The sequence below is a fragment of the Pangasianodon hypophthalmus genome, chromosome 29 (assembly GCF_027358585.1).
Source record: "Pangasianodon hypophthalmus isolate fPanHyp1 chromosome 29, fPanHyp1.pri, whole genome shotgun sequence".
In the NCBI taxonomy this organism is placed as follows: Eukaryota; Metazoa; Chordata; class Actinopteri; order Siluriformes; family Pangasiidae; genus Pangasianodon; species Pangasianodon hypophthalmus.
This window is the reverse complement of record NC_069738.1, coordinates 14665536-14690735: the sequence shown is the minus strand read 5'-3', so window position 1 is coordinate 14690735 and position 25200 is coordinate 14665536. Positions and strand designations below refer to the sequence as shown.

At 39.2% G+C, this 25200-nt stretch overlaps 1 protein-coding gene across 8 annotated transcripts in view; it reads left to right on the top strand.

The window, feature by feature from the left end:
- igf2bp3 (insulin-like growth factor 2 mRNA binding protein 3) overlaps positions 1-15191 on the top strand; it is a 29460-nt gene extending 14269 nt beyond the window's left edge. For 4 of the 8 annotated variants that reach the window (XM_034301597.2, XM_053231399.1, XM_053231400.1 and 1 more), the window contains 12 exons: positions 206-269; positions 934-1212; positions 1509-1643; positions 1803-1925; positions 2042-2177; positions 2342-2476; positions 2937-2996; positions 4087-4206; positions 4311-4385; positions 8126-8257; positions 12442-12555; positions 12730-15191. In XM_034301597.2, the coding sequence (XP_034157488.1) occupies positions 206-269; positions 934-1212; positions 1509-1643; positions 1803-1925; positions 2042-2177; positions 2342-2476; positions 2937-2996; positions 4087-4206; positions 4311-4385; positions 8126-8257; positions 12442-12555; positions 12730-12825 (1469 nt within the window). In that variant the 3' untranslated portion in view covers positions 12826-15191. The other 4 variants (XM_034301598.2, XM_034301599.2, XM_034301600.2 and 1 more) reach the window with 4 other exon arrangements.
- Positions 15192-25200: the final 10009 nt, after the last annotated feature.

The window sequence follows — 25200 nt, the reverse complement described above, 5'->3', positions numbered from 1 at the left end:
TTTTTAAACCCAGTTCTACCCTTTTAGACTTAACTTTCAGGTTAACTCATCTATACCATGGTTTTAGCTGGATAGTATTCTTTGACCCTGACCTATTTGTACTATCAGCATGTGTTTTTGATAGAGACTACAAAGCACTTCTTTTAGTCACTCTGGATAAGGGTGTCTTCTAAATGATGTAATGTAAATTTTTTTTCCTCTGTAGTCAACACGGACACGGAGACAGCCGTAGTGAACGTGCGTTACGCCGTTAAGGAGCAGGCCAGACAGTGAGTACTTCCCTTTCTGTGTTTAGCCGGAACACTCATTGTCTGATATTGTGTTGTATCGTTCCATGTGTGAAACTCCTAGCTGCTTTATTTTGCTGCTGCCACCCAGTGCCAGATCAGAGGTATTGCAGGACTTAGTGTTCAGTGCTAAAGGGTCTTTTTTTTTTTTTTTTTTTTTTAATTATTTTTTTTAATTTAAATTAATTTTTTTTTTTTTTAAACGGACAGGGGATTCTAAAATATATATTTATTTATTTTAAGCCATGCATTTGCTCATCAGCCTTGCATAGGTTTCTGCTTTTATGTTTATACCATTTTTGTTCCATTTGTTATTCCTTAGCTTTTTATGTTCAATCTTACGGAAAAATTCTCAACAAGATGAAGCTCTTACTGTTCTATTTTTTTCCCCCAGTGGGCACAGTCAGTCTTTAATTGCACATTAGGATTGTCTCGATCCCATTTTTCTATTTTTAATACAATCTCAAATTGATACTGAGATGTGCCAATAGTAGATACTGATCTTCCCAGTGACCAAGCCAACTCTACAAGCTTGGAGCTGTAAAATGTCAGAAAGCATGATGATGCTCTGCATTTAAAGCAAGTTATGTTAAGCATGATGTCCTGTCCACCCACACACTCAAACCTCTTTCTTCCCTGTCTTTAGAGCAGTTGAGAAACTGAATGGTTTCATGATGGAAAACTATGCGTTGAAGGTGTGCTACATACCAGATGAGACTGTGCTCTCTGAACCCCCGGCAGTGGGCAGCAGGAGAGGAGGGGCACCACGTGGCCCACCACGCCAGGCCTCACCCTCTTTGGGTACTCGCCCTAAGCTGCAGTCTGACATTCCGCTGCGCATGCTCGTGCCCACCCAGTTTGTGGGTGCCATCATTGGCAAAGAGGGTGCTACCATTCGCAATATTACCAAACAAACACACTCAAAGTAAGCATGATTTTGGTTGCATTTTTATGCATTGCAAATATTTATGTATGCAGAGGTTTTGCAAGCAAATTTGTGCATTTATTGTCCATTTGTAGAACGACTAGTGATGTAGTGGTGTTACTTTTTTTTTTTTTTTTTTTTTTTTTTTTTTTTTTTATAAAGATTTGATTTGCTCATATCTGCAGACATTACAAGTATTAACAAGTACAATTAATAAATAATAGCACTAGAACATAGTTCTGCATTTTGACAATGTCTGAATGTTGTGATTTTTCCCTCCCTATGCAAACATGCAGAATTGATATCCATCGTAAGGAAAATGCAGGAGCAGCAGAGAAACCCATAACAGTCCATTCAACTCCAGAGGGATGTAGCTCTGCCTGCAGGAACATCATGGAGATCATGCAGAAGGAGGCCTTAGACACAAAAATGTCAGTTAACATTCTTATATACTCGCACCCACAGACACAAGCTGACTAGCTTCATTTGATCAGTTGCCCTCTTGCTTATCTTTATGCACCTATTTGTATTTCTTCTCATTATAGATTTTCTGTATCTCTTTATCTGCTGCCTTTGTATCTCATGTACAGCTCTGAAGAGATTCCTCTGAAGATTTTGGCTCATAATAACTTTGTGGGGCGCCTGATTGGAAAAGAGGGCCGCAATTTGAAAAAAATTGAACAAGACACTGGGACCAAAATCACCATCTCACCGTGAGTGATTTGTAAATAGTACTGGGGTGTTTCATAATGTTTATTGCCAAACTGAGCATATATGATGCTGAATATCCATAACTAACAAGTAGGTAATCTTTTGCTATTTTCTCCAGTCTCCAGGACCTGACTCTGTATAACCCAGAGCGAACAATCACAGTGAAGGGCTCAATAGAGGCATGTGCCAGAGCTGAAGAGGAGGTCATGAAGAAAATCAGAGAGGCCTATGAGAATGATGTAGCTGCCATGAATGTATGTTGGGAGCAAACAGTCTCTACATTTATTTGTCAAGCAGAAAACAAAAAGCAACACTCAAAGATGTGTGTTTTAAAACTGTCCGTCACTTTTAAAGTTTGTGCTAAACGCTTAAATAAGATATTTATCGCTAGTTTATTTATCTGTTTGTGTGTCTGCAGCTCCAATCTAATCTGATTCCTGGCTTGAATTTGAATGCTCTGGGTCTTTTCCCGGGTGGGACAACAGGAGCAGTATCCCCCTCTATGGTGCCAGGACCCTTATCTGGAGCACAAGCTGGATACCCATCTTTTGGGGTAAGTGTGGGTGAGTGGGTCAGTACATTTTAAGTCTGGTGAGCACTGCACACTTTTACTTTTAGTCCATTGTTCTACTCTGAAGAAGGAACAGAGCCTTACAGGAGTAATGCCAATTTTCTACTTAGACCAGTTAGCATATTACATTGACCTTGGTGAGCGAAACTGAGGCTCACAAAAGGTGTGGACATTGAAGAAAGAAAAAGCCATAATCTTAACACTCTAAATTGCAAGAATTGCTTTTGTGGGAATGCATGAAGGCTTTAGGATGATCTGGGCATGTTAAGTGTGTATGTCCTGTGTCTCTCCAGTAAGTAACTGTGTGTGAGAGACCAGTGAGTATTTTTGCTCGTTTGTGATGGAGTGTTGCAGTATTATTGTGTTAATGTGTGTAGCTTGCAGCAGGAAAGCACAGGCAGGCAACAGTGTGCCTGTGTGTTAATGCGTGTTTCTCCTGTAGTGCAGCGTGTTTCGGAGTGAGGTGCCGTTTTTGTCCTCCAGTGGTAGCCCATCCCTTTCTGTAAGTCCCTCATACCACAATGCATTGCATGGCTGTTGGCTGCTCTCTACCTGATTGGCTAAAGGGCACAGTTGTTACCCTTGGCTTCCTGTATTTCTGCATCCTATGAAGTGGCCTAACTCCCCCATGTAACAAAGCTGCAGAAAATGCAGCATGGTAAACTGTGTGCTGTATTTGTATGTGTGAGATGTATGTAAATGAAGTTGGACCAGGTGATGGCTTGACTTCGTCCACCTACACCATCAGAATACCTTGAACTTGTCACCTTTGCATGTGTGGACCGATTAGTGTGTGGGATTTATCCGGGGCAGATGCTGGTGACTTTTGATTGCTTGATAACATGCTTTCTAACATACTTTTATAATATACACTTCAAAGCAGTTTTATGCATTTGGATATGAAAGATTGGCATGTAAAGCATCATTATGCAACCAGTCATGTGACTTTGCTTTGCCTGGCTTTATAGGTACAGCTGTGAATCGGTGTTTCCAAGCAATCTGCATTATATTGTTATAGCTGGGAAGTGGACTAGAGCATTTTGCCAGTTGTCAAAAATGTGCAGACACATTTGGCTGTTTTGTCTGAGAGTTAGCAAGGATGAACCTTGTTCACAGACTTAAGGTTCTGCTTGTGCCAGAATTTGACATGGTGTGCAATTCGCTTCAAACCTCACATTTTTAGAAAATTCTACACAAGCGGAGGGGTACAGACTTTGATCCCACACAATTTTTATTGTTTCAGGAATAAAAATAAGAACAGGAACCTTTTATTTGAAAACTCAGGATCACATATGTGACCTGTGGACCTCAGTCATGCCTGACATTCTGTACCATGTTTACATTATACTGTTGGGTCCATAAGTATTTGGACAGTAACACAATTTTTGTAATTTTGCCTCTGTACACCACCACAATGGATTTGAAATCAAGCAATCAAGATGTGATTGACATTTCAGCTTTAATTCAAGGGGGTTAACAAAAATATTGCATTAATTGTTTAGGAATTGCAGTCATTTTTTTTATGGACCTGACTGTACATGAGGTCTTATTTGTTTACATATGAAAGTATGTACAGTCACTTTCTTTGTCAGCAGCAGCCTGAGTCAGAGACAGTGCATCTCTTTATCCCAGCACTGGCAGTGGGTGCCATCATTGGGAAGCAGGGCCAGCATATAAAGCAGCTCAGCCGTTTTGCTGGTGCGTCAATAAAAGTAGGTGACAATAAAATTAATGTTTAAGTGTAGTGGATTTTTTTTTTTTTTTTTTTTTTTTTAAAGCATTTTTATTCTCTTCCTTTCTAAATTCCACTGTGTAGATTGCTCCAGCTGATGGGATGGATGCCAAGCAGAGGATGGTCATTATTTCAGGACCACCAGAAGCCCAGTTCAAGGTACTGAACATGTGAGCAGATAAAGACACATCCTGTAGCCCTCTGTCAGCCACCAAAATTCAGTTTGATAGGTCTAGGATCCATAGTCAAGGCCGTGTACTAAAATATCCTTGACTGTACAGTTGGCTCCATAAGTATTTGAACAGTGACCATAGTTTTTGTAATTTTGCCTGCCACAATGGATTTGAAATGAAGCAATCAAGATGTGATTGAAGTGTAGGCTTTCAGCTTTAATTCAAGCGGTTTAACAAAAATATTGCATTAACTGTTTAGGAACTACATCCTTTTTTTTTTTTTTTTTTTACATAGTCCCTCCATTTTCACAGGCTCAAAAGTAAATGGACAATTGACTGATGAGCAGTTTCATGGTGTGACCTGTTTCCTTATTTCATTATACATTAAGGTGATAAAAGGTCGAGTCGATTCCAGGCTTTCAGTTTGTATTTGGTAGCTGTTCATGGGGACTTTCAATATGTGGTCCAAAGAGGTGTCGATTCAAAGTGAAGGAGGCCATCATTAGGCTGAAAAAACAAAACAGACCTATCAGAGAGATAGCAGAAACTTTAGGAGTGGCCAGATCAACAATTTGGTACATTTTGAAAAAGAAGGAATGTGTTGGTGAGCTCAGCAACACCAAAAGGCTTGGAAGACCACATGTCCACATGTGGATGATCACAGAATTCTTTCCTTGGTGAAGAAAAATCCAGTCACAACATCTAGCCAAGTCAGTAACACTCTGGAGGAGGTAGGCGTATCCCTGTCAACATCTACAATCAAGAGACGCCTTCAGGAATGTAAATACCTCAATATCCAAACCACTGGTAACACTCGAACAGAAAGGCCAGGTTAAACTTTGCTAGAAAACGTCTTCAAAAAAAAAAAGTTCTGGAATAAGATTCTTTAGACAGATGAAACCAACATCAACTTGTACCAGAATGATGGGAAGAGAAGAGTATGGAGAAGGAAAGGAAGAGCTCATGATCCAAAGCATAACAAATCATCTGACAAACATGGTGGTGGAAGTGTTATGGCATGGGCATATTAGCTTGTCCAATTACTTTTGAGCATCTGAAAATGGAGAGACTGTTTTTAAAAAAAAAAAATGGCTGTAATTTCTAAACGGTTAATGCAGTATTTTTGTTAAACCCCTTGAATCAAAGTTGAAAGTCCACACTTCAATCACATCTTGATTGCTTCATTTCAAATCCATTGCAGTGGTGTATGGAAGCAAAATTACAAATTTTGTGTCACTGTCCAAGTAATTATAGACTCAACTGTATATATTCTTTAAAAATAAGCATAGTTAAGACTGGCACAATTTTAATGTTAAATTTTTTTAAACTGACATCGTAAAATTTTATAAATGCTACAATTAAAGTTAAAATTAAAAAATTATACAATTAAAATACTGCTTTATCTTAAAGGGCAAGACAACTGGATCCAAGACTCCCAGAATGACTTCATATTGACTTGCACTAACAAGTTTGCAATTAATTTTGAATAGCACTTTTTGATATAATGATACAGAACACTGTGAGTCAAGGACATATTTACCCAGTGTTACTCTTACTTACAGATTTATAAGAGCATTTGGTGGTAATCACCTTAGAAATATTTTTAATTGGCGGAATCAGCAACAGGGGCCAGGTGTCCAAATATGATTCGTTTCTGTTTCTAATAGCTGCTATCAGTTTTTCTAATGTTACAGTGATTGGACAGATGTTTCTTTTTTTTTTTTTGTTTTATTTAGCAGCTGGTGGTTGTTATTCCAGCTAATGAGTTTGGTGCAGAAGTGCTAGTAATCAGCACTAGTGTCTGTGTTGGAGGGGAATCAGTAGTTTTCTTTTTGTGTGTTTTGTGTTTTAAATTTTTTTTTTTTGCGTGAGGTAGGTTAATATATAAAGGAAGGATTCAGTAATATCAAATGTCACAAAATTCAGATTTTGTACTCTTTTTACTCTAATCAATGTCTGGATTATTTACATTCGTAAGGAAATTATATCTTGCAATTTTATGAAAAATGAATTATGCTAACTGTTAAATGGAAAAAATGTCTCACTGAGGTACTCCATGGCATTGGTGTAGTCTTCTTGGAGTGATATCATGCCCCTTAAAAAAATAAATAAATAAATTAAAGTTTTATATCCCTTTTAACATTAGGCATTGTCATGAAGCATCTTTGTATTTGTAGTTTTTCTACTAGAGCAGGCACTGCTGTTTTGCTAACACTGTTAGCCAAGCTATGTACCATATCTTTAAAAATATGTAACTCTCCCATAGCTTAATAATAATGATCATCCCAATTGCTTGGGCTTATGGTATAGCTGTTTCTTGGAGTTGCAGATCTCAGAAAAGCACAAAGTTTAGATAACTGTATAGCCAGTTTTTAAAATGTATTTTCTGACCAGTTTGTTTTTAATTAGAGGATGCAAGTGTGAAGTTGTAGGGTGTAGCTACTGCTTTAATAGCAACAGAGTTTGAGCAGTCCACAGGATCTCCCTATCTGACTAGAGACTTCTCAATTTGACTTCTTGATTTTAAGAGACAAACTCCTCTAAACTGTCAGTGTCATGCTAAGCACATTTCTTACCCAGCTGTTTCAAATAAAACAAAGCCTGGCATCTATCAGATAGGAGAAACAACATCTTGATGTAGGTAAGCTACATGACTGCAAAATCTTTTAAGTCCTTGTCTAATGTCAAAACTAAATTATAACTAATTTTATTAAATCAGTGCCCTATTACCTTGGTTAGGATTATTAATTATTTTATTTTGCATTTTTGAGGTGCTTGGGAAAAAAAAAATCACAAAACATAGCACACACATCGCAAATGCTGGTCATCGGGATCTGGCAAAAGATTGAACCTGAGCATCCAGTTTCACCAGCATGCACCAAATTTGTTAGGCATATGGGTTTACTTAAACAAGTTTCACAATTGCATCCATTAACTCCACACAACAGAAGTGAGCCATTTTGGGTTTTGTGCATTTTAACAGGTGTCAAACTTTGAAATATTCCTCCTAGGGGATTCATCAGATTCAAACCAAACTGGGTCAGCACGATGTGAATGTCCACAATGCTAAATTGTGAACGAATTTTTGAAATCTTAAATTTTATTGCCATGGCAAGGCAACCAATTAACAGGTTATGCTGCACAAACAGGAAATGGCATAGCAAATGGCACAGGAAAAGCACATCATGCAATATGGCCCAAGGTTCACATTTTTTTTTCAGTGATGGGGCATAGTCACACGCACATGCCAATATTGATTGCCAATAGTGCCACCATCTGGCAACAGAAAGTGAGGCTTATATGCAAACCTTTTTAATACTTCTCTTCATCAGTCCTAGCACGTATAATCAGAATGATGTCAATATATCCTTGACATTAAATAGGAAAGGCAGTGTGTACATCTGGAACAGCATTGCCATGGCGAGGCAAGCAATTAACGTGTTAATCAATGTGACATTATGCACTGTTGCTCAATGCATGTTCACATGTATGTTCAGTGATGTGACATAACATCCACATGCCAGTACTTGCTCTTGAAGCACTCTGCTGCACCCTTGGTGTTTGGGCCTGCCAGTCATTAATTTTGGTAATTAATTTCACATGCAAGGATGACTGAAAAATGCTACTCAGTTTTAATAATGTTCATGGCTCCTCTACTTAACACCTCTCATAATTGATGACGGATGAAAGTCCCTGTCTATCTCACTCTCTCTCTTTATCTCTCAGGCTCAGGGACGTATCTTTGGAAAGCTGAAGGAAGAGAACTTTTTTGGGCCAAAGGAGGAGGTCAAACTAGAAGCTCACATTAAAGTGCCATCATTTGCTGCTGGAAGGGTCATTGGTAAAGGGGGCAAAACGGTAAAGGACCTATTTAGTGGTAGGATGTTTCTGAACTATATAATGCATGAAGCATTATATTTTCAAATGTGCTTCCTCAATGTAATGCATGCTTAAACTGTTTCACACTGAGTTTAAAAATAAGGGTCAGTCTCACAAGATCAGTCATCTACATCAGTTGTCGTTAAAGCAGCAGGAAGTGTGCAAGGGAGCGTGTTCCTGCACCTTTTATACCAGCCTTAATTGTTGCATGATATTCTAATATGATGTAAAGCATTGGAGGCTGGTGGTTATCAAAATGGGGAAACACAACTATCTAATAGAAAGATTGATTATATATATATGCACGCAGACACACACAGTACTGTGCAAAAGTCTCATGCACATGCAAAGAAATGCAGCAGAGCAAAGATGCCTGTGAAAATAATGAAATTAAATGTTTCTACATTAAAAACAAAGCCAATATTTGGTATGATGATCCTTTACTTAAATTCCAGTCTTGGGGTACAACATATGCAGTTTTATAAGGAAATGAGCTGTAAGTGTTACTGAGCATCTTGCAGAAGCAGCCACAGTTCTTCTGGAGTCTTTGACTGTCACACTTGCTTCTTACTTTTGCAGCGAAACCCAGCAGCCTTCATTATGTTTTTTTTCTCTGAAAAGTGTCTCTTATGTAATCTGCTACTTTCTTTACTGACATACAAATACATTTTCCATAACATTTAATTTTGTGCTGAAAAACTGATGGTTGTCATAAAGTAAAAATCTATAACAGTTTGTACTAAAAACAATAGGACTAAGACTTTTGCCCAGTACTGTGTATACAGTCAAGTCCATAAGTATTTGGACCGTGACACAGTTTTTGTAATTTTGACTTCGTACACCATCACAGTGGATTTGAAATGAAGCAATCAAGATGTGATTGAAGTGTAGGCTTTCAGCTTTAATTCAAGGGGTTTCATAAAAATATTGCATTAACTGTTTAAACATCACAGCCATTTTTATATAGTCCCTCCATTTTCACAGGCTCAAAAGTAAATGGACAACTGACTGATAAGCAGTGTTTCATGACCAGATGAAAGGTGATGAAAGGTCTGGAGTTGATTCCAAGCATTGAATTTGCTTTTGGTAGCTGTTCATGGGAACTCTCAATACGCGGTCCAAAGAGGTGTCGATGCAAGTGAAGGAGGCCATCATTAGGCTGGAAAAAAAAAACAGACCTATCAGAAAGACGGCAGAAACTTTAGAAGTGGCCAAATTAACAATTTGGTACATTTTGAAAAAGAAGGAATGCACTGGTGACCTCAGCAACACCAAAAGGGCCTGTAAGACCACGGAAGGCAACTAAAGTGGATGATCACAGAAACCCCTTCACAACATCAAGCCAAGTCAAGAACAGTCAAGGAGGTAGGCATATTATTGTTAGTCTACAATCAACAAACTTCTTCATGAATGTAAATACAGATGGTTTGCCTCAAGATGCAAACCACTGGTAACCCTCAAGAACAGAAGAGCCAGATTAGACTTTGCTTTTTAAAAAAAAAAAAAAAAAAAAAAACCCTGACCAGTCCTGATGCAAGATTAACTTGTACCAGAATGATGGGACGAGAAGAGTAGGGAGAAGGAAAGCAAGGGCTCATGATCCAAAGTATAACGCATCATCTGTCAAACATGTGGAGGCAGTGTTATGGCATGGACATGTATGGCTGCCAATCGAACTGGGTCACTGGTGTTTATTGATGATGTGACTGCCGATAGAAGTAGCAGGATGAATTCTAAAGTGTATAGAGCTATACTTTCTGCTCAGATTCCGTCAAATGCAAAACTGCTAGGACTGCGCTTCAGTGCAGGTGGAAAATGACCAAAAACATACCCCTGAAAGCAACCCAAGAGCTTCTTAAGGCAAAGAAATGCGGTGTTCTTAAATGGCCAAGTTAGTCACATGTTCTCAACCCAGTTGAGCTGCTTTTCACTTACTGAAGACAAAACTGAAGGCAGAATGACCCACAAACAAGCAGCAACTGAAGGCGGTTGCAGTAAAAGCCTGGCAAAGCATCTCAAGGGAAGGAAACTCAGCATTTGGTGATGTCCATGGGTTCCAGACTTCAGGCAGTCATTGACTGCAAAGGATTTGCTTACAAGTATTAAAAAAAATTCTAATATTTGATTGTCTAATTACTTTTGAGCCTGTGAAAATGGAGAGACTCTGTATTTAAAAAAAAAATAAAAAATGGCTGTAATTCTTAATCGGTTAATGCCATATTTTTGTTAAACCCCTTGAAATATAAGCTGAAAGTCTACACTTCAATCCCATCTTGATTGCTTCATTTCAAATCCATTGTGGTGGTGTACAGAGGCAAAATTAGGAAAATTGTATCACTGTCCAAATACTTATGGACCTGACTGTATGTATACACCTACATAAATATACTGACCATCCAGTTTAATAGGAACACCTGTACACCTGCTCATTTATGCAGTTATCCAATTAGCCAGTTATGTAGCAGCAGCACAATGCATAAAATCATGCAGATACACGTCAAGAGCTTCAAGTAATGTTCACATCAAACATTAGAAAAAAGTAATGAAAAAGTGTGATCTGTGACTAACCGTGGCATGGTTCTTGGTGCCAGATGTGCTGGTTTGAGTATTTCAGAAACTGCTATTCTATTTTAGAACAGACAACACAACTGTTGTCACACACAACAGTTTCTAGAATTTACACAGAGTGATGTGAAATACAAAACACTTCTATGGGTGGAAATGCCTTGTTGATAAGAGAGGTCAGAGGAAAATGGCCAGATTGGTTCAAGCTGCCAGGATGGATGTAGCAACTCATCACTTTTTACAACCGTGGTGAGCAGAAAAGCATCTTGGCATGCACAAAACATTGAACCTTGTGGTGAATGGGCTACACCTGGTCATTTTCCTGTCTTCAACTGTCCAGTTTGTGAGGGTCTGTACCCATGATAGCCTCAGATTCTTGTTCTTGGCTGGCAGGAGTGGAAACTGATGTGGCCTTCTGCTGTTATAGCACATCCACCTCAATGTTTGATGTGTTGTGCATGCTATTTCTGCTTGCCATGGTTTGAAAGAGTGCTTATTTGATTTACTGTAGACTTTCTGTCAGCTCAGATCAGTCTGCTCATTCTCCTCTGATCTCTCTCAACAAGGTGTTTCAGCCTGCAGACCCTCTGCAGGTGTTCCTATTAAAGTGGATGGTGAATGTATATTCGTTCTAACATGTTATCACTCATTCACAGGAATTTTGGAATCTAAGACAAAAAAAAATAAACACAGCCAATTTTAATGTACCAAGACAGCTAAAAGGACTTTTTTGACTCCCTAACTTTTGAATCAAGAGCTTTTGGTGTTTATTTTTCAGTCTCTCCTTATAAGTAAGAGCATCAAAAGACATTTTTTCTAAAATCAGGTAATTGTCTGCCATTTCTGCAATAACAGTGTCTGCGAAGCTGCTAGCTGAAGAAGGAAGTGGCAGCTAGCTAGACTTATAAACATAAAATTTCAGAAATGAAATAATGCAAATAAACAGAACTTTATACTTGCAGTTTATTAAAGACATTTACAAATTACACCACTACAACAGGCTCCAAACGAGTCTGTCTAATAACGTCTAGATGTGTTTTTCTGTACAATATGCAACCACCCACAATCCATTCACTCCCAGTGAAGCCATGTGTCTGGGCAGGACTCAAAATGACTGTTGAAAGCCTGTTGTCCAATGAACATTAACCTTTCAATCCATTTAAACCATGGTACATGAGACCACGAGTACATGAGTACACCTGGCCTCAATAGCTGTGTATTAGCTCTGTGTCAGGGCTTCAAAGATGATTTTCATGCAAGCTGTTTGCTAGAAACGGTTCAAGTTTAATGAATGAACAAAACGATATTGCAGTGCGAGCTGATCATTTGATTTAATAAAATATTGAATTCCACCAAGATTGATAAATATTATAGATATTTTAAACATTTCTTTGCCACATTTTAATGAAATTTTAGTGGAAGCCGGGCTTGTAGTCTTAAAGCAATCACTTGTGGTGTAAAGTGATGCTTGAACAGCAATAACCGGAGATCCTAAGGAGCAATAGCCAAACCAGTGTGTTTCAGCTGTTGTAAAACTCTCTGAAATAAACATTTTTTTTTTTGCCTTTCATGATCAAAATTGTCACATTCCTGTATAGGTGAATGAACTACAGAACCTAACTAGTGCAGAGGTGGTCGTCCCCCGCGATCAGACACCGGATGAAAATGACCAAGTGGTAGTGAAGATTACTGGCCACTTTTATGCAAGCCAGGTAATGTAGCCCCTGTTGTATAAGTTCAGTTATGCTTTCTGGTATTAATTTATTACCATATTAAAATGCATTTTGAAAGTTTCACAAACTATAACAAAGCTGCCATTTCTTAGATCTGTTTTATTAACTGTATATATTTGTGGGTTATTGATGGGTGTGCATCTCCTTTCATAGCTGGCTCAGCGAAAGATTCAGGAGATCCTCTCACAGGTGAGGCGGCAGCAGCCCAAATCCTCGCCTACTGGGGCTCCAATACCACGGAGGAAATGATTCACCAAGTGCATGGTGATGGACAAGAGAGCAGACATGGGATGTGCCCATCTCTGGAGTTGACCCCACCTACTCTTACACCCCACCCACCTCCCAGATTTTCTCTGAGAATGTTTTGTTCTAAACATGAGAAAACACGGCTATGAAAACTAGTCTCCCCTTCACTGCCGTAGTGTGGTAACTGCACAACGCTCTCTATATTTTTCCTCTTGTTTTTCCCTGTTAACGCTACTTTTTTGTTTATTGGTTTTGAGTTTTTCATCTAAAAGTCAAGGCATTGCTCTCCTAGCCTGGCTAGGGGTGGGGTCCTGAAAGCTCTGGGTATGAGATGGGACTAGAAGTGGTGTGGTCAGAAATATTTTGTCCTAGTATTGCTAATGGCATTTTATAAATTCAGATGCATTTTATAAAGAAAATAATTATATATAGATACCAGATGAAATATGAAAGGTGGCAGAACAACACTGCCACTAACGATTACAGGAAGTGTTGATTGGTGTTAGCCAGGAAACCAAGTTAATATGCATTTTTACTGATCTACCTCAGGCTAGAGTACCTCAGAAAAAAGAAGTAAATGATATATGGAAAAAAATGTTCCTTTCTTTTTTATTTTGCTTTGTGGTATTTTGTATACTTTATAAAACCTAAATAGTTCTTGAACATTTTTATTTTTTTAAGAAAAAGTAAAAGTCTGCTGTTAACACAAGAACCTTGAGCCCCACGTTTATGATGCAGACAGCTAATAACTGTACATAAGAATGTCTGCACGTAGGTAGGTGTGAGGTTTGAGGGCTTGCTGTTTGCAGATAGGAATATTGTAAAGCGCCTCAGTGTTGCCGAGGAGCCACCATCTTCTGGAAACATCAAAAAACAGGATATAGATGCCGAAAAATGCTGACCATACATATTGCAGCAATGCCATTTAGTTTAGCAATTATAACATTTTGGCAGGTACATTTTCCCCACAAACATCAAGTTAGCATTCAGGGATTAGCTTCAGCGTTCAGGGATCGTGTTAAGTCCTGCTGTAACACACTGATGCGCTTTCATCAGATTATCACAGCCCAGCCCTTTGTGGTACTTGTTCATTTTTCTTTTCCCAGCCTTTATTTTTGACATTATTTGTGGGCTGGCTTCCATCACACCAGGCTTTTCCACACTGCAGACATCTGTGTTGAGTGTCCGTCACTGCATGGTGAGGGTTGGGGGAGTCACTGTTTCAAATGTTTTTGATGTTACAATACTAATGGATGCTTCTTTATAGCCAGCAGTAATGTAGAAATGGATGTGAACTTTTTTTTTTTTTTTTTTTTTTTTTTTTTTTTTTTTTTTTTTTTTTAATTCAAAATTAGAAAAGCAAGAAAAAAAAATAATGAATCTTTTAGAAGAAATATGGAGGAAAAACTGAGTTTCTTTTTTTTTTTTCATGCGAATGTAAATATGATTGTGGTGAAAGAGCATATTCATGCTTCCACACTAGTAGTAATGTCTACCTCAGCTGAATCAAGGGTGGGTGGCGTTAAAGCTTGTGCCTCTAGCTACCTTGTTAAAAATCTGTGCCGATACATTGAGCCCCTCGTGGGCACTCGTGTTCTGCTTTGGCTCAGTGTGTCGTGCCTTGTGTTCACAGGAGTGCACAAGTGTGTGTGTGTGTGTGTGTGTGTGTGTGTGTGTGTGTGTGTGTGTGTGTGTTTTGTCGTCCCCCCCCCCCCGCCTTCCTCTTACACTATTGTTGATCTACCTCTTGGACACATTTGAATTAGAGGCATATTACTATTTGTTAGAATTTAGGGTCAATTCTCAGTTCCTTTCCCTACCAGAAAAAAATGAAGATGTTAAAAAAAAAAATCACGTATGGTTATATTTGACAAATGAGTGATTTTTAATGTATTTTCTTTTTGCCTGCATTGTGATCTGATTGCTGATTTAAATCCTCAATGTGTTGCTTTTTCTGTTTCTTAGTTTTGGTGGTGTGGCTTCCATGTATTGGGCTTTATTTCATGCATAGATATTATATCAAGCCATTGTTCATTTGGGATTTGATCAATAACCCAGAAGTTTTTGTTTTGATTTTGTTTGTTTTCTTTAAAATGGACTCGCCTTCTGATTTATGAACTACAAATGAGTCAAGTTTTCCCTCAATACTTATGTAAAATGATACTACCATTTATTCTAATATACGATTTCTTGGCTGTGTTGTGTGGTGAGTCATGTTTCAGTGGGAATGTGATGTGGAGTTTACAGAAAGTGGTCCAATTTCAGCATGAGCTGCAACCCCTCTGACCGTGCTTGTGCCCTCACACACTTCCACTTGTCAAATGCCTCTGAGAAAATGGAATAAAAAATGTCATGTTGGCTCCTAGAAACTTTTTGTGAAGTTTTAAGCCTGTACACTACACATTGTTTTTAATATATTAAATCTAGGGATTATATTTTATAAATTTAATATTTTAATACTCATATATTCTGGGATCCTCAAACCCAATCTTGTATCTATGCTTCATCAGACCTGCCTTGATGATGTAGATAATGTACTTTGTTCTTCTAGTATGATGCGGTTTTAAAATTGATCTTATTGAACCTTGTTTGTTTACTAATTCTGCATGGACAAAAAGTTCAAGGCCTTGTCCCATGCAAGTAAATGCTATGCAAGTACACTTAAACATTTTAAAATGACACAAAAGTGAGACAGAATACAATCCAAGTGTAGACCTGAGGGTTAACTGCATTTTCTCACAACTGCTAAAATCTACCTACTACCTAATTCTCCACTATACTGTGATGGCTTTGGCCAAGTTGCAAGGGCAAAAGTTCAGGTTCAACTTTATTGTCATTGTCAGAGTACGAGTACAGAGACAATGAAATGCAGTTAGCATCCCACCAGTAGTGCAAATAGTAAATAAAATTAGGTGACAAGGTTATGGTGCAATAAATTAACAGTGTACAGTGGTAAACAGTATGATGCATACCAGTAATGCAAATAGCAATTAAATTAAATGGAATAAATAGGAATTATGGTGCAGGTAGTTGAGATGGACGGTATACAAGGTAGTGGTAAGCAGCATGATGCATGCAATATGATGCAGTGTGTAGAAACAGTGGATAAAAATGCAGATGTGCAAATAACAGTCTGAATATAAGTAATAGTAATTAATAATATTGACAAAGTGCAGAGAACAGTAGTTGCTAATGCTTAGGGGGAGGCTGGCAGTTAGTGCTTGGAAGCTGAGTTCAGCATTAGTATAGCTGAAGGGAAAAAGCTTTGTGCGACAACACAGACTTCTGTAGCGTTTTCCTGATGGGAGATGCACAAATAGTCCATGGTGGGGATGGGAAGTGTCCTTGATAATACTTCTCACTCTCCACAAGCAACGCTTTTGGTAAATTTCTGAAATGTTGGGCAACCGTGTTCCAGTGATGTGTTGAGCAGTTTTCACTACCTGCTGTATTGCCTACTGGTCACACAACTGTGCAGTCGTTGTACCATATTGTGATGCAGTTTGTAAGGATGCTCTCAATTGTGTAGCGATAGAGGTTCACCATGATCTGAGGAGCAAAGTGAGTTTTCTTCATTCTTCTTAAAAAGTACAGGCGCTGTTGCACCTTTTTGAGAAGAGAGAAGGTGTTGAGGTTCCAGGAAAGGTCAGCAGATATGTGGACACCCAGAAGCTTGAAGCTAGAGACCTGCTCTACCTCAGTCCCATTAACAAGGATGTGTTTGTGGCTCCTCGAGGACTTCCCGTAGTCCACAATCAGTTCTTTGGTTTTCTGTGTGTTAAGGTCGAGGTTGTTATTGGCCTTCCCTGTAGGTTGTCTCGTCCTCATCTGATCATCCTGATCAGGCTGACCAATGTAGTGTTGTCTGCGAACTTGATAGTAGGCTAGTGAGTCTTTGGGCATTTCCACACTTCTGGACCCCAGTTGGTTTTGTCAAAGTTTGGTCAAGCATGGACAGCTGTTCTTTAACTTGGGCACAGTCCCAACATTGTCAGTCCTCTTGAATATGCTTGTCTGGTTTTACTTTAAGTTAACTGTGCTGTGTGCTGCACTGTATTTGCAAGTGATAACTTTCATGTTCAAGTTCCATAATGGCAGGAAATGACCTCTCTCTATTTGGAGTCAAGAAAGCAGTTAAAAATGACTACACCTCAAAAACTGAAGAAAGACTTCACCCAAAACTTTAGCCTGTGTCACATACAGGTGAAAACTCTTTAAATAAATACATCAGTTTAAGATGAACAGTAGATAAATGTAGTTTGCATGCAGCAGAAGTGATGCAACATTTTGCAATCAAATGTTTTTTGTAAGCATTTTGCAAGCTCCATGAAGACATTGTATGTTGTTGGAGTGGAAGAACTCGACTGTCCTGCACAGAGCCCTGACCTCAACCCCACTGAACATCTTTGGGATGAACTGGAACACAGACTGCACCCCAGACCTCCTCAATCAGCATCCGTGCCTGAACTCACTAATGCTCTTGTAGCTGAACAAACACAAATCCCCACAGCCACGCTCCAACATCTAGTGGAAAGTCTTCCTAGAAGGGTGGAGCTTATTATAACAGCAAAGGGGGAATAAATATATAATGAGATGTTCAACAAGCACATATGGGTGTGATGGTCAGGTGTCCACAAACTTTTGGTGGTATAGTGTATATATGCACCACCCTGTGAAACTTGCAGAGGAGGAGACATTTATAATGATTACACAAAAATCTGGATGTGAATTTAACTTATCTGAAGTTCTTTATACTAACATAACATAGGTGGCCACAAAAAAAGTCATTTCCACTAATTAGTAATTACAGATCTCGAGGGCTGAAGTTGTACATGAATTTGCGGACTTCGTCTCAAACCTGGTTGTTTCTGTAGATGAAGAAGTAATTGTTGAATATATTCATTTTGATAATCTGCAAGACCCTCTGAGAACAACATTTGTGTCCATTCTAGGCTCAGTGGTGGATAATCATTGCATAATAGGACCCACTAATTATGGCAGAAACACCCTTGATTGATACTGATATTTGAATTAAATGTAGAAAACATAGTCACACTACTGTAGTCAAATTTAAGTTTTGTTTTGCTTATAATGTATGCACTACACCATGCTATGGCATCAAGTGTAAAATCATGTCAGCTACTGTACACGGTTTTATTGAAAATCTTATATCCTATAGTTGTCAACTTTGAATGGTTCACCCAACATACAGTGCATTCAGAAAGTATTCAGACCCCTTCATTTTTTTTAATTTTAGGTTGCAGCCTTATAATACTAAAATGCTTCAAATTATTATTTTTTTCCATATCAATCTACACTCCATACCCCATAATGACAAAGCAAAAAACAGATTTGTGATTTATTAAAAAGAAATAACTGAAATATCACATTGACATAAGTATTCAGACCCTTTGCTATGACACTTTAATGAAATGCTATGAAATTTAGCTCAGGTGCATCCCATTTCTCTGAATCATCTTTGAGATGTTACACTCTGACTGGAGTCCACCTGTGGCAAATTTAATTGATTGGACATGATTTGGAAAGGCACACATCTGTCTATATAAGGTCTAAACCATAAAACCAAGCTATGAGGTCAAAGGAACTGCCTGCAGAGCTCAGAGTCAGGACTGTGGTGAGGCACAGATCTGGCGTAGGCTATAAAAGATTTCTGCTGCATTGAAGGTTCCCAAGAGCGCAGTGGCCTCCATAATTCTTAAATGGAAGAAGTTTGGAACAACTAGAACTCTTCCTAGAGATGACCAAGAACCTGATGGTCACTCTGGTTGAGCTCCAGAGATCATGTGTGGGGAAACTTCCAGAAGGTCAAACATCACTGCAACACTCCACTGATCTGGGCTTTATGGCCGAGTGGCCAGACAGAAGCCTCTCCTCAGTGGAAGATGCATGAAAGCTTGCTTGGAATTTGGAAAAAAAAAATTCAAATTTCATGTTTTTATGCTTTCATGTGTCACACTGAGGAGAGGCAAACTTTAATTCAGTGACAAAATTTTAAATATTAGACAAATGATTGAGTAAATGACTTTACTCAATTCATCAGTATTAACAGTTTGAAGCCTAACATTTTGAAAAAAAAAAAGAAAAAATATAAACACGAGTACAGCGATTAGAATATTTTACATCAATCCAACAGGCCTACAACTAATTTCACTAATGTCCACTTCAAAGTCATCAGCTTACCTATACATTACCAAGATCCCTTACCTATACATTTCCTCAAACAGATAAATCTAAAGTAGATTGTACTAGATCTTTTCAATCTTTAATGAGAGTTTGCAACAAACAAACAAACATAAACATAAAAGGGAGGCTACCAAGGTGCCTTTCTGGCAGGAACTGTTCACCCCATGCACAAGAAAATTTTCTGCACACCTGGGTGAGAGTAGGGTGGCACAGTGAAGCCATTTTTCAAAAAACAAACAAAAAAAAAAAGAACCCCAAAAATCAAAACCCTTCCCCCAAAAAATCCTGTAATAATTTGAAAATGGTTATCCCTTTATGATGAACACTTGAGACTAAAAGCAAATATCTGTGTCAATGACATTCATTGGTCAAAAACATTGGGGAGCTTCGACCCCTGGAATCTATAAACAGTTGACAGATAGTGAAGGGAAGAATTGACCTTTTATCTGAAAATTTGCAAATCTATGCTAATTTTTGGTGTAGATGCTCACCAATTATTGCATAAATGTTGGTAGAATTCTTATTTATAATTGGTGAGCATCTACACCAAAAATTAGATAGTTTCCATTTTAACACAAGTACATATTCCCTAGACTTTAATTAGATAAAAATTTAAGATGAAGGTATTACATTAGGTTACAATGTGGATCAAACACAGATTTAGCCCATACACACAATTTAGATTACACTTTAGATTTAGACTTCAAAATGGTGGCATTCCTGATGGGTCTCCAAAGAGGTTTTTACCAAGTTTCCCTGCTATCGTTGTCTTTGGGACAGCAGGGACACCAAAGGACACTACCAAAGGCGGGACTGGCCACTGCGGACTATTTCACTGTAGGGAGGAACAACATCAGGTGGGAGCCATTGGTGGACCCCCGGAAAGTGCTGATGCCATCAAATTGGGCTTTATGAAAAAATTTGTCACAGTTCTAGATAAGGAGTCGGCAGCATTCAAGTACCTTTAAGACTTCTTTGGAAAGTTGTCTGAGGCAAAAGTCAAAGCTGGTGACGTCCTCAGACCACAGACAAAGAAGATGTTGGAGTGCAAGGAATTCCCCAAGAAGCTCACTAGGAAGGAGAAAGTGGCTTGGAACAGCTTTGTCACAGTGGTTTGGGGTTTCCTGGGCAATCACAAAGCTGAAAACTATGTGGAGCTGTTTGAGACTCTGGAGAAGAACTACGGCACAATGGGCTGCAGGATGTCTCTCAAAGTCCATATCCTTGATGCTCATCTTGATAAATTCAAGGAGAACATGGGAGCGTACTCAGAGGAGCAAGGTGAGTGCTTCCACCAGGATATACTAGAATGCCACTACCAAGGACAATAAAATGAGAATTTACGCTTGTGTTGAATGTGGTCAGAGTGTGTCCCAGGCAACGCCGATTGTGGGTTTGACTGGCATTTAATGCAGTTAAATGCATGTTAGTGCATATTTACCTGCTAATTATGAGGCTCACAGATTGCTGGTGCATGTAATTATTAACCTTTGTAGATCTCAAGAAATGTAGTGGTGTACACTACGCATACTAGATTTGTCTAGATTACTAGATTTGCAGGATAGCACTACGCATAGCCAGGATCAAGTTAAATGCTGGCATTAAAAGATCCAAGACCACATATGCACAAAAGGTACAGAAATACTTCAAAAGCAATGATCTGCAGCAATTGTGGAGAGCATTTGACAATGACAATAATGGACTACAACAATAAGTCCCTTCCTGTCTGTAATAAGGACGACTCTCTCTGGATGCTTTAAATTATTTTTATGCCCGATTTGAGTCATCAAACCCATCAACGAGAGGAAGAGCAACATCTAGCTTTGACAACTGGACACTATCTCTTACCACAATGGATGTGAGAAGAACTCTCCTTAAAGGACTCCCCAAGGAAACACACGGGACCTGATAACATCACAGGACGAGTAATTAAGGAGTGCACCCATTAGATAAAAGAAGTGTTCACTGAGATTTTTAACATCTCCTTAACCCCAGCTGTTGTTCCCACCTGTTTCAATCTCCACATGCTTTAATGACTATCATACTATAGTGCTAACCTCCATCATTATGAAGTCCTTTGAACAATTGGTCATGGTATACATAAAAGCCTCCATTCCATCCACTCTAAACCCTCATCAATACGCGTATCAGCACTATCACTCCACCAAGGATGCCATCTCCTCTGTGCATCTTTGACACGTCTGGAGAAGAAACACTTTTATGTACAACTGTTGTCAGCTCTGCTTTTAATACTGTTATTCCCCTGAAGTTAATGGACAAACTCACCCTGTTCATACATGATTGAGTTACTAAACATCAGAGCAACCAGATCATTAATTGTGATCAGTTGTGGGACTCATCACAACTAATGATGAGGTGGCATACAGGGATGAGGTGCAACAACTTGAGGACTGGTGCAAAGATAATAACCTTGTCTTAAATGTCAGTAAAACAAAGGAGATGATGGTGGAATTTAGGTGGACACGATCTACACACCAGCCAATATACATCAATGGAACACCTGTGGAACAGGTGTCCAGTTTCAGGTTCTTAGGTGTAAACATCACCAACGACCTCACATGGACTCTGAACTCCTCACTTTTAACTAAAAAGGCACGCCAATGCCGCTACTTCATGAGGAAGATGAAAAAAGCAGGTATGCAATCAGTGATCCTTACCAGCTTCTACAGGAAAATCATTGAGTCATTACAGTCTGGTATGGTAACTGTTCTGACTCCAGAAGGTCGTGAAGAATGCCCAGCGAGTCACAGGCACCAGCCTCCCTAATATTAAAAACATCTACACAGAACAGTGTAAAAGGAAGGCCTGAAGTCCAGGCTGGTGGAGGTGGTGCCATGTCACAAAGCAAAAGTCATCTCAAAGTGGTTTCATGAACATGACAATGAGTTCTTCAGTGGCCTTCTCAGTCACTGTATCTGAATCCAGTATCACACCTTTGGGATTTGGTAGAACGGGAGATTTGCTGTCACTGCCAGTGAAGTAAGCCATCATTAGGCAGAAAATAAAACAAACCCATCAGAGAGATAGCAAAACATTAGGTGTGGCCAAATCAATTATTTGGTACATTCTTAAAAAGAAAGAACAGACTGGCAGAAGAATTCTTTCCCTGATGAAGAAAAGCTCCTTCACAACAGTTGGCCAGTTCAAGAAAATCCACCAGGAAGTAGGTACTCATGAAAAAAATCCTGTAATTTCAGAAAAAAACATTTGTATCCTGCTCATGGTCCAGAGTGTGTGTAAATTTACGCATAAGAAGACTAACTAATGTAAACCTTGAATGATTTGCTTCGACTCTTTTGATTTGCACTGAGTTTCTGCACTTTTATATAATATGGATTATGCTGTCAGTTTAAAGAGAATGTGTATTTCAGTTACGCTTACAAATTTAATGAAATTCTCTCATTGGTGTACGAGAAATTTCTGAGAGTCCCCAAGACAACAACGACAAAAAAATAGCAGTTTCTTTGTGTGATGTGCTTGGTGTCCATGATCACCAGGTACAGTATATATACTGCTCAAAAAAATAAGGGAACACTTAATCATTACAGTATAACACCAAGTCAGTTAAACTTGAGGGATATCAATCTGTCCAATTAGGAAGCATAAATTATCAGTTTCACCTGCTTTGGTGCAAATGAAAGTGATAACAGGTGCACTGGAGAGGCAACAGCAAGACAACCACCAAAAAGGGAATGGTTTTGCAGGTGGTGACCACAGACACTTGCTCTCTCCTTATCCTTCCTGACTGATTTGTCTCTAGTTTTGTGTTTTGTTAGGGTCCTTGTCACTACTTGTAGCATGAGGCAGTACCTGCAACCCAATCAGGTTGCACAGGTAGTCCAGCTCCTCCAGGGTGGCACATCCATTCATGCCGTTGCAAGGAGGTCTGGTGTGTCTCCCAGCACAGTTTCAAGAGCATGGAGGAGATACCGGGAGACAGACTGTTACACGAGGAGAGCTGGACAGGGCAGTAGAAGGGCAAGAACCCAGCAGCAGGACCAGTATCTGCTCCTTTGTGTGAGGAACAGGAGGAGCACTGCCAGAGCCCTACAAAATGACCTCCAGCAGGCTACTGGTGTGCATGTTTCTGACCAAACTGTCAGAAACAGACTCCATGAGGGTGGCATGAGGGCCCGATGTCTTCTGGTGGAACCTGTGCTCACAGCCCAGCACCGTGCAGCTCGACTGGCATTTACCAGAGAACACCAGAATTGGCAGGTCCATCATTGGCGCCCCATTCTCTTCACGGATGAGAGCAGGTTCACACTGATCATATGTGACAGAAGTAAAAGAGTCTGGAGATGCCGTGGGGAATGTTATGCTACCTGCAACATCATCCAGCATGACCAGTTTGGCAGTGGGTCAGTGATGGTTTGGGGAGAAATATACTTGGAGGATCGCACAGACCTCCACTTGCTAGCCAACAGTACCCTTACTGCTGTTAGGTACCGGGATTAATTTCTCAGAGCCATTGTCAGACCTTATGCTGGTGCAGTGGGCCCTGGGTTCCTCCTGGTGCAGGACAGTGCCCGGCCTCATGTGGCCATAGTGTGTAGGCAGTTTCTAGATGATGAAGGCATTGATGCCATTGACTAGCCATCACGTTCCCCAGACCTGAATCCAATTGAGAACCTCTGGGACATTATTTATCGGAGCATCCAAAGAGGCAAAGTAACACCACAAACTGTCCAGGAGCTCACTGATGCCCTGATCCAGGTCTGGGAGGAGATCCCCCCAGGACACCATTCGCCATCTCATCAGGAGCATGCCCAGACATTGTCGGGAGTGCATACAGGACACGTGGGGGCCATACACACTATGATGTATGATTATGAGTTGCTGTGATGAAATTCATGCAAGTTGGATCAGCCTGTAATTTCAATTTTTTAACTTTGATTTTCTGTGTGCTTTTTCGGTGTGATTAGCCAATTGGGATTATGCATTTTTCTTGTGTCTGTTTGAAAGCTACTAGTCAGATAGCTATAAGCACAGAGATATTATATTAGAACCAGTGAATTAGCCTGCTAGAGTTTACTGCAATAAAAGTAATAAAAGCATTTATAACAGAAGGTGTAATTTGATGGTAGATTGTGCCTTAAATAATTCAATACAAAATCTGTCATCCCTGCTCCTACTACTGTCTGACATCCACCTGAAATGCACAAGCATGTCGCACTTAGCAATTTAATTGTACAGATCAGGAAAATAATTGTGAGTTTATTTTGTATATTTCCTAATCCCACTAAAATGGTTATGCCACTGCCAGCACAACACACGACATGCTTCTGAATCATTTTTAGACACAAGTGTACTTACACAGGCAGCACAGAGGAACTGGTTTTAACCAGCATTTCACACCACTGTCAAGCCAGCCGCCATAGAAACCGGAGTGTACCTGTATACGTTGTTTTAGCTTAACTACCCTTCGGATGGGGAAAAACGCTGCTGTTCGTCGGTTTTATTTAAGCACTGTGAGATGTAAGCTTGCATACACTGTAGAATGGCGGATCTGCTGCGAATTCTGGACAGTGTGAAAATGTTGAGGAGTAGTGTATTACAGGACATTTCAGTATTATTTGTTCCAAGTTCACCAGGGCTGAATGAATTGAGGCTGTGGGCCAGATTGTGTTTCAAACATGTGGACTTAAGGAATCGAGCACAAACCTGTTCCAGTATGACAGCCTGTAGCAAATGTAGTAATGGTTTCAGCTAAAATTGGAATTTTATGTAGCAAACATAGAAAAGCAGGGTGAAACTCACAGTCATTATTTATAACATTATTCCAAAGATTTTTTTTCTGAACTGAAATGAGATGATGGCTTTAATAAACACATACTTTTGTTCTGATTGTTGAATCTTTCAAGTCAGCATAATTTAGTATTAATAATTCTTTTGCCATTTTCCATCATTAGCCATTTCACCATTTCCTTCACCAAAACAGAAATTGCACAAGATTACACTAACAAATCAGAATGATGTACCTGTAACAAGGCAGACTCAGACACAGGATCAGGATCCATGTGTTGAAGTTTTAATAAAAACACAATGGCTAACATATTTCAAAATGCAATTCAAAAGCAAAGTCAAGAAGCAGGCAGAGTTCAATCAGGTATCAAGGCCAGAGGGTTATTCAGTACACAAATCCAATAAATA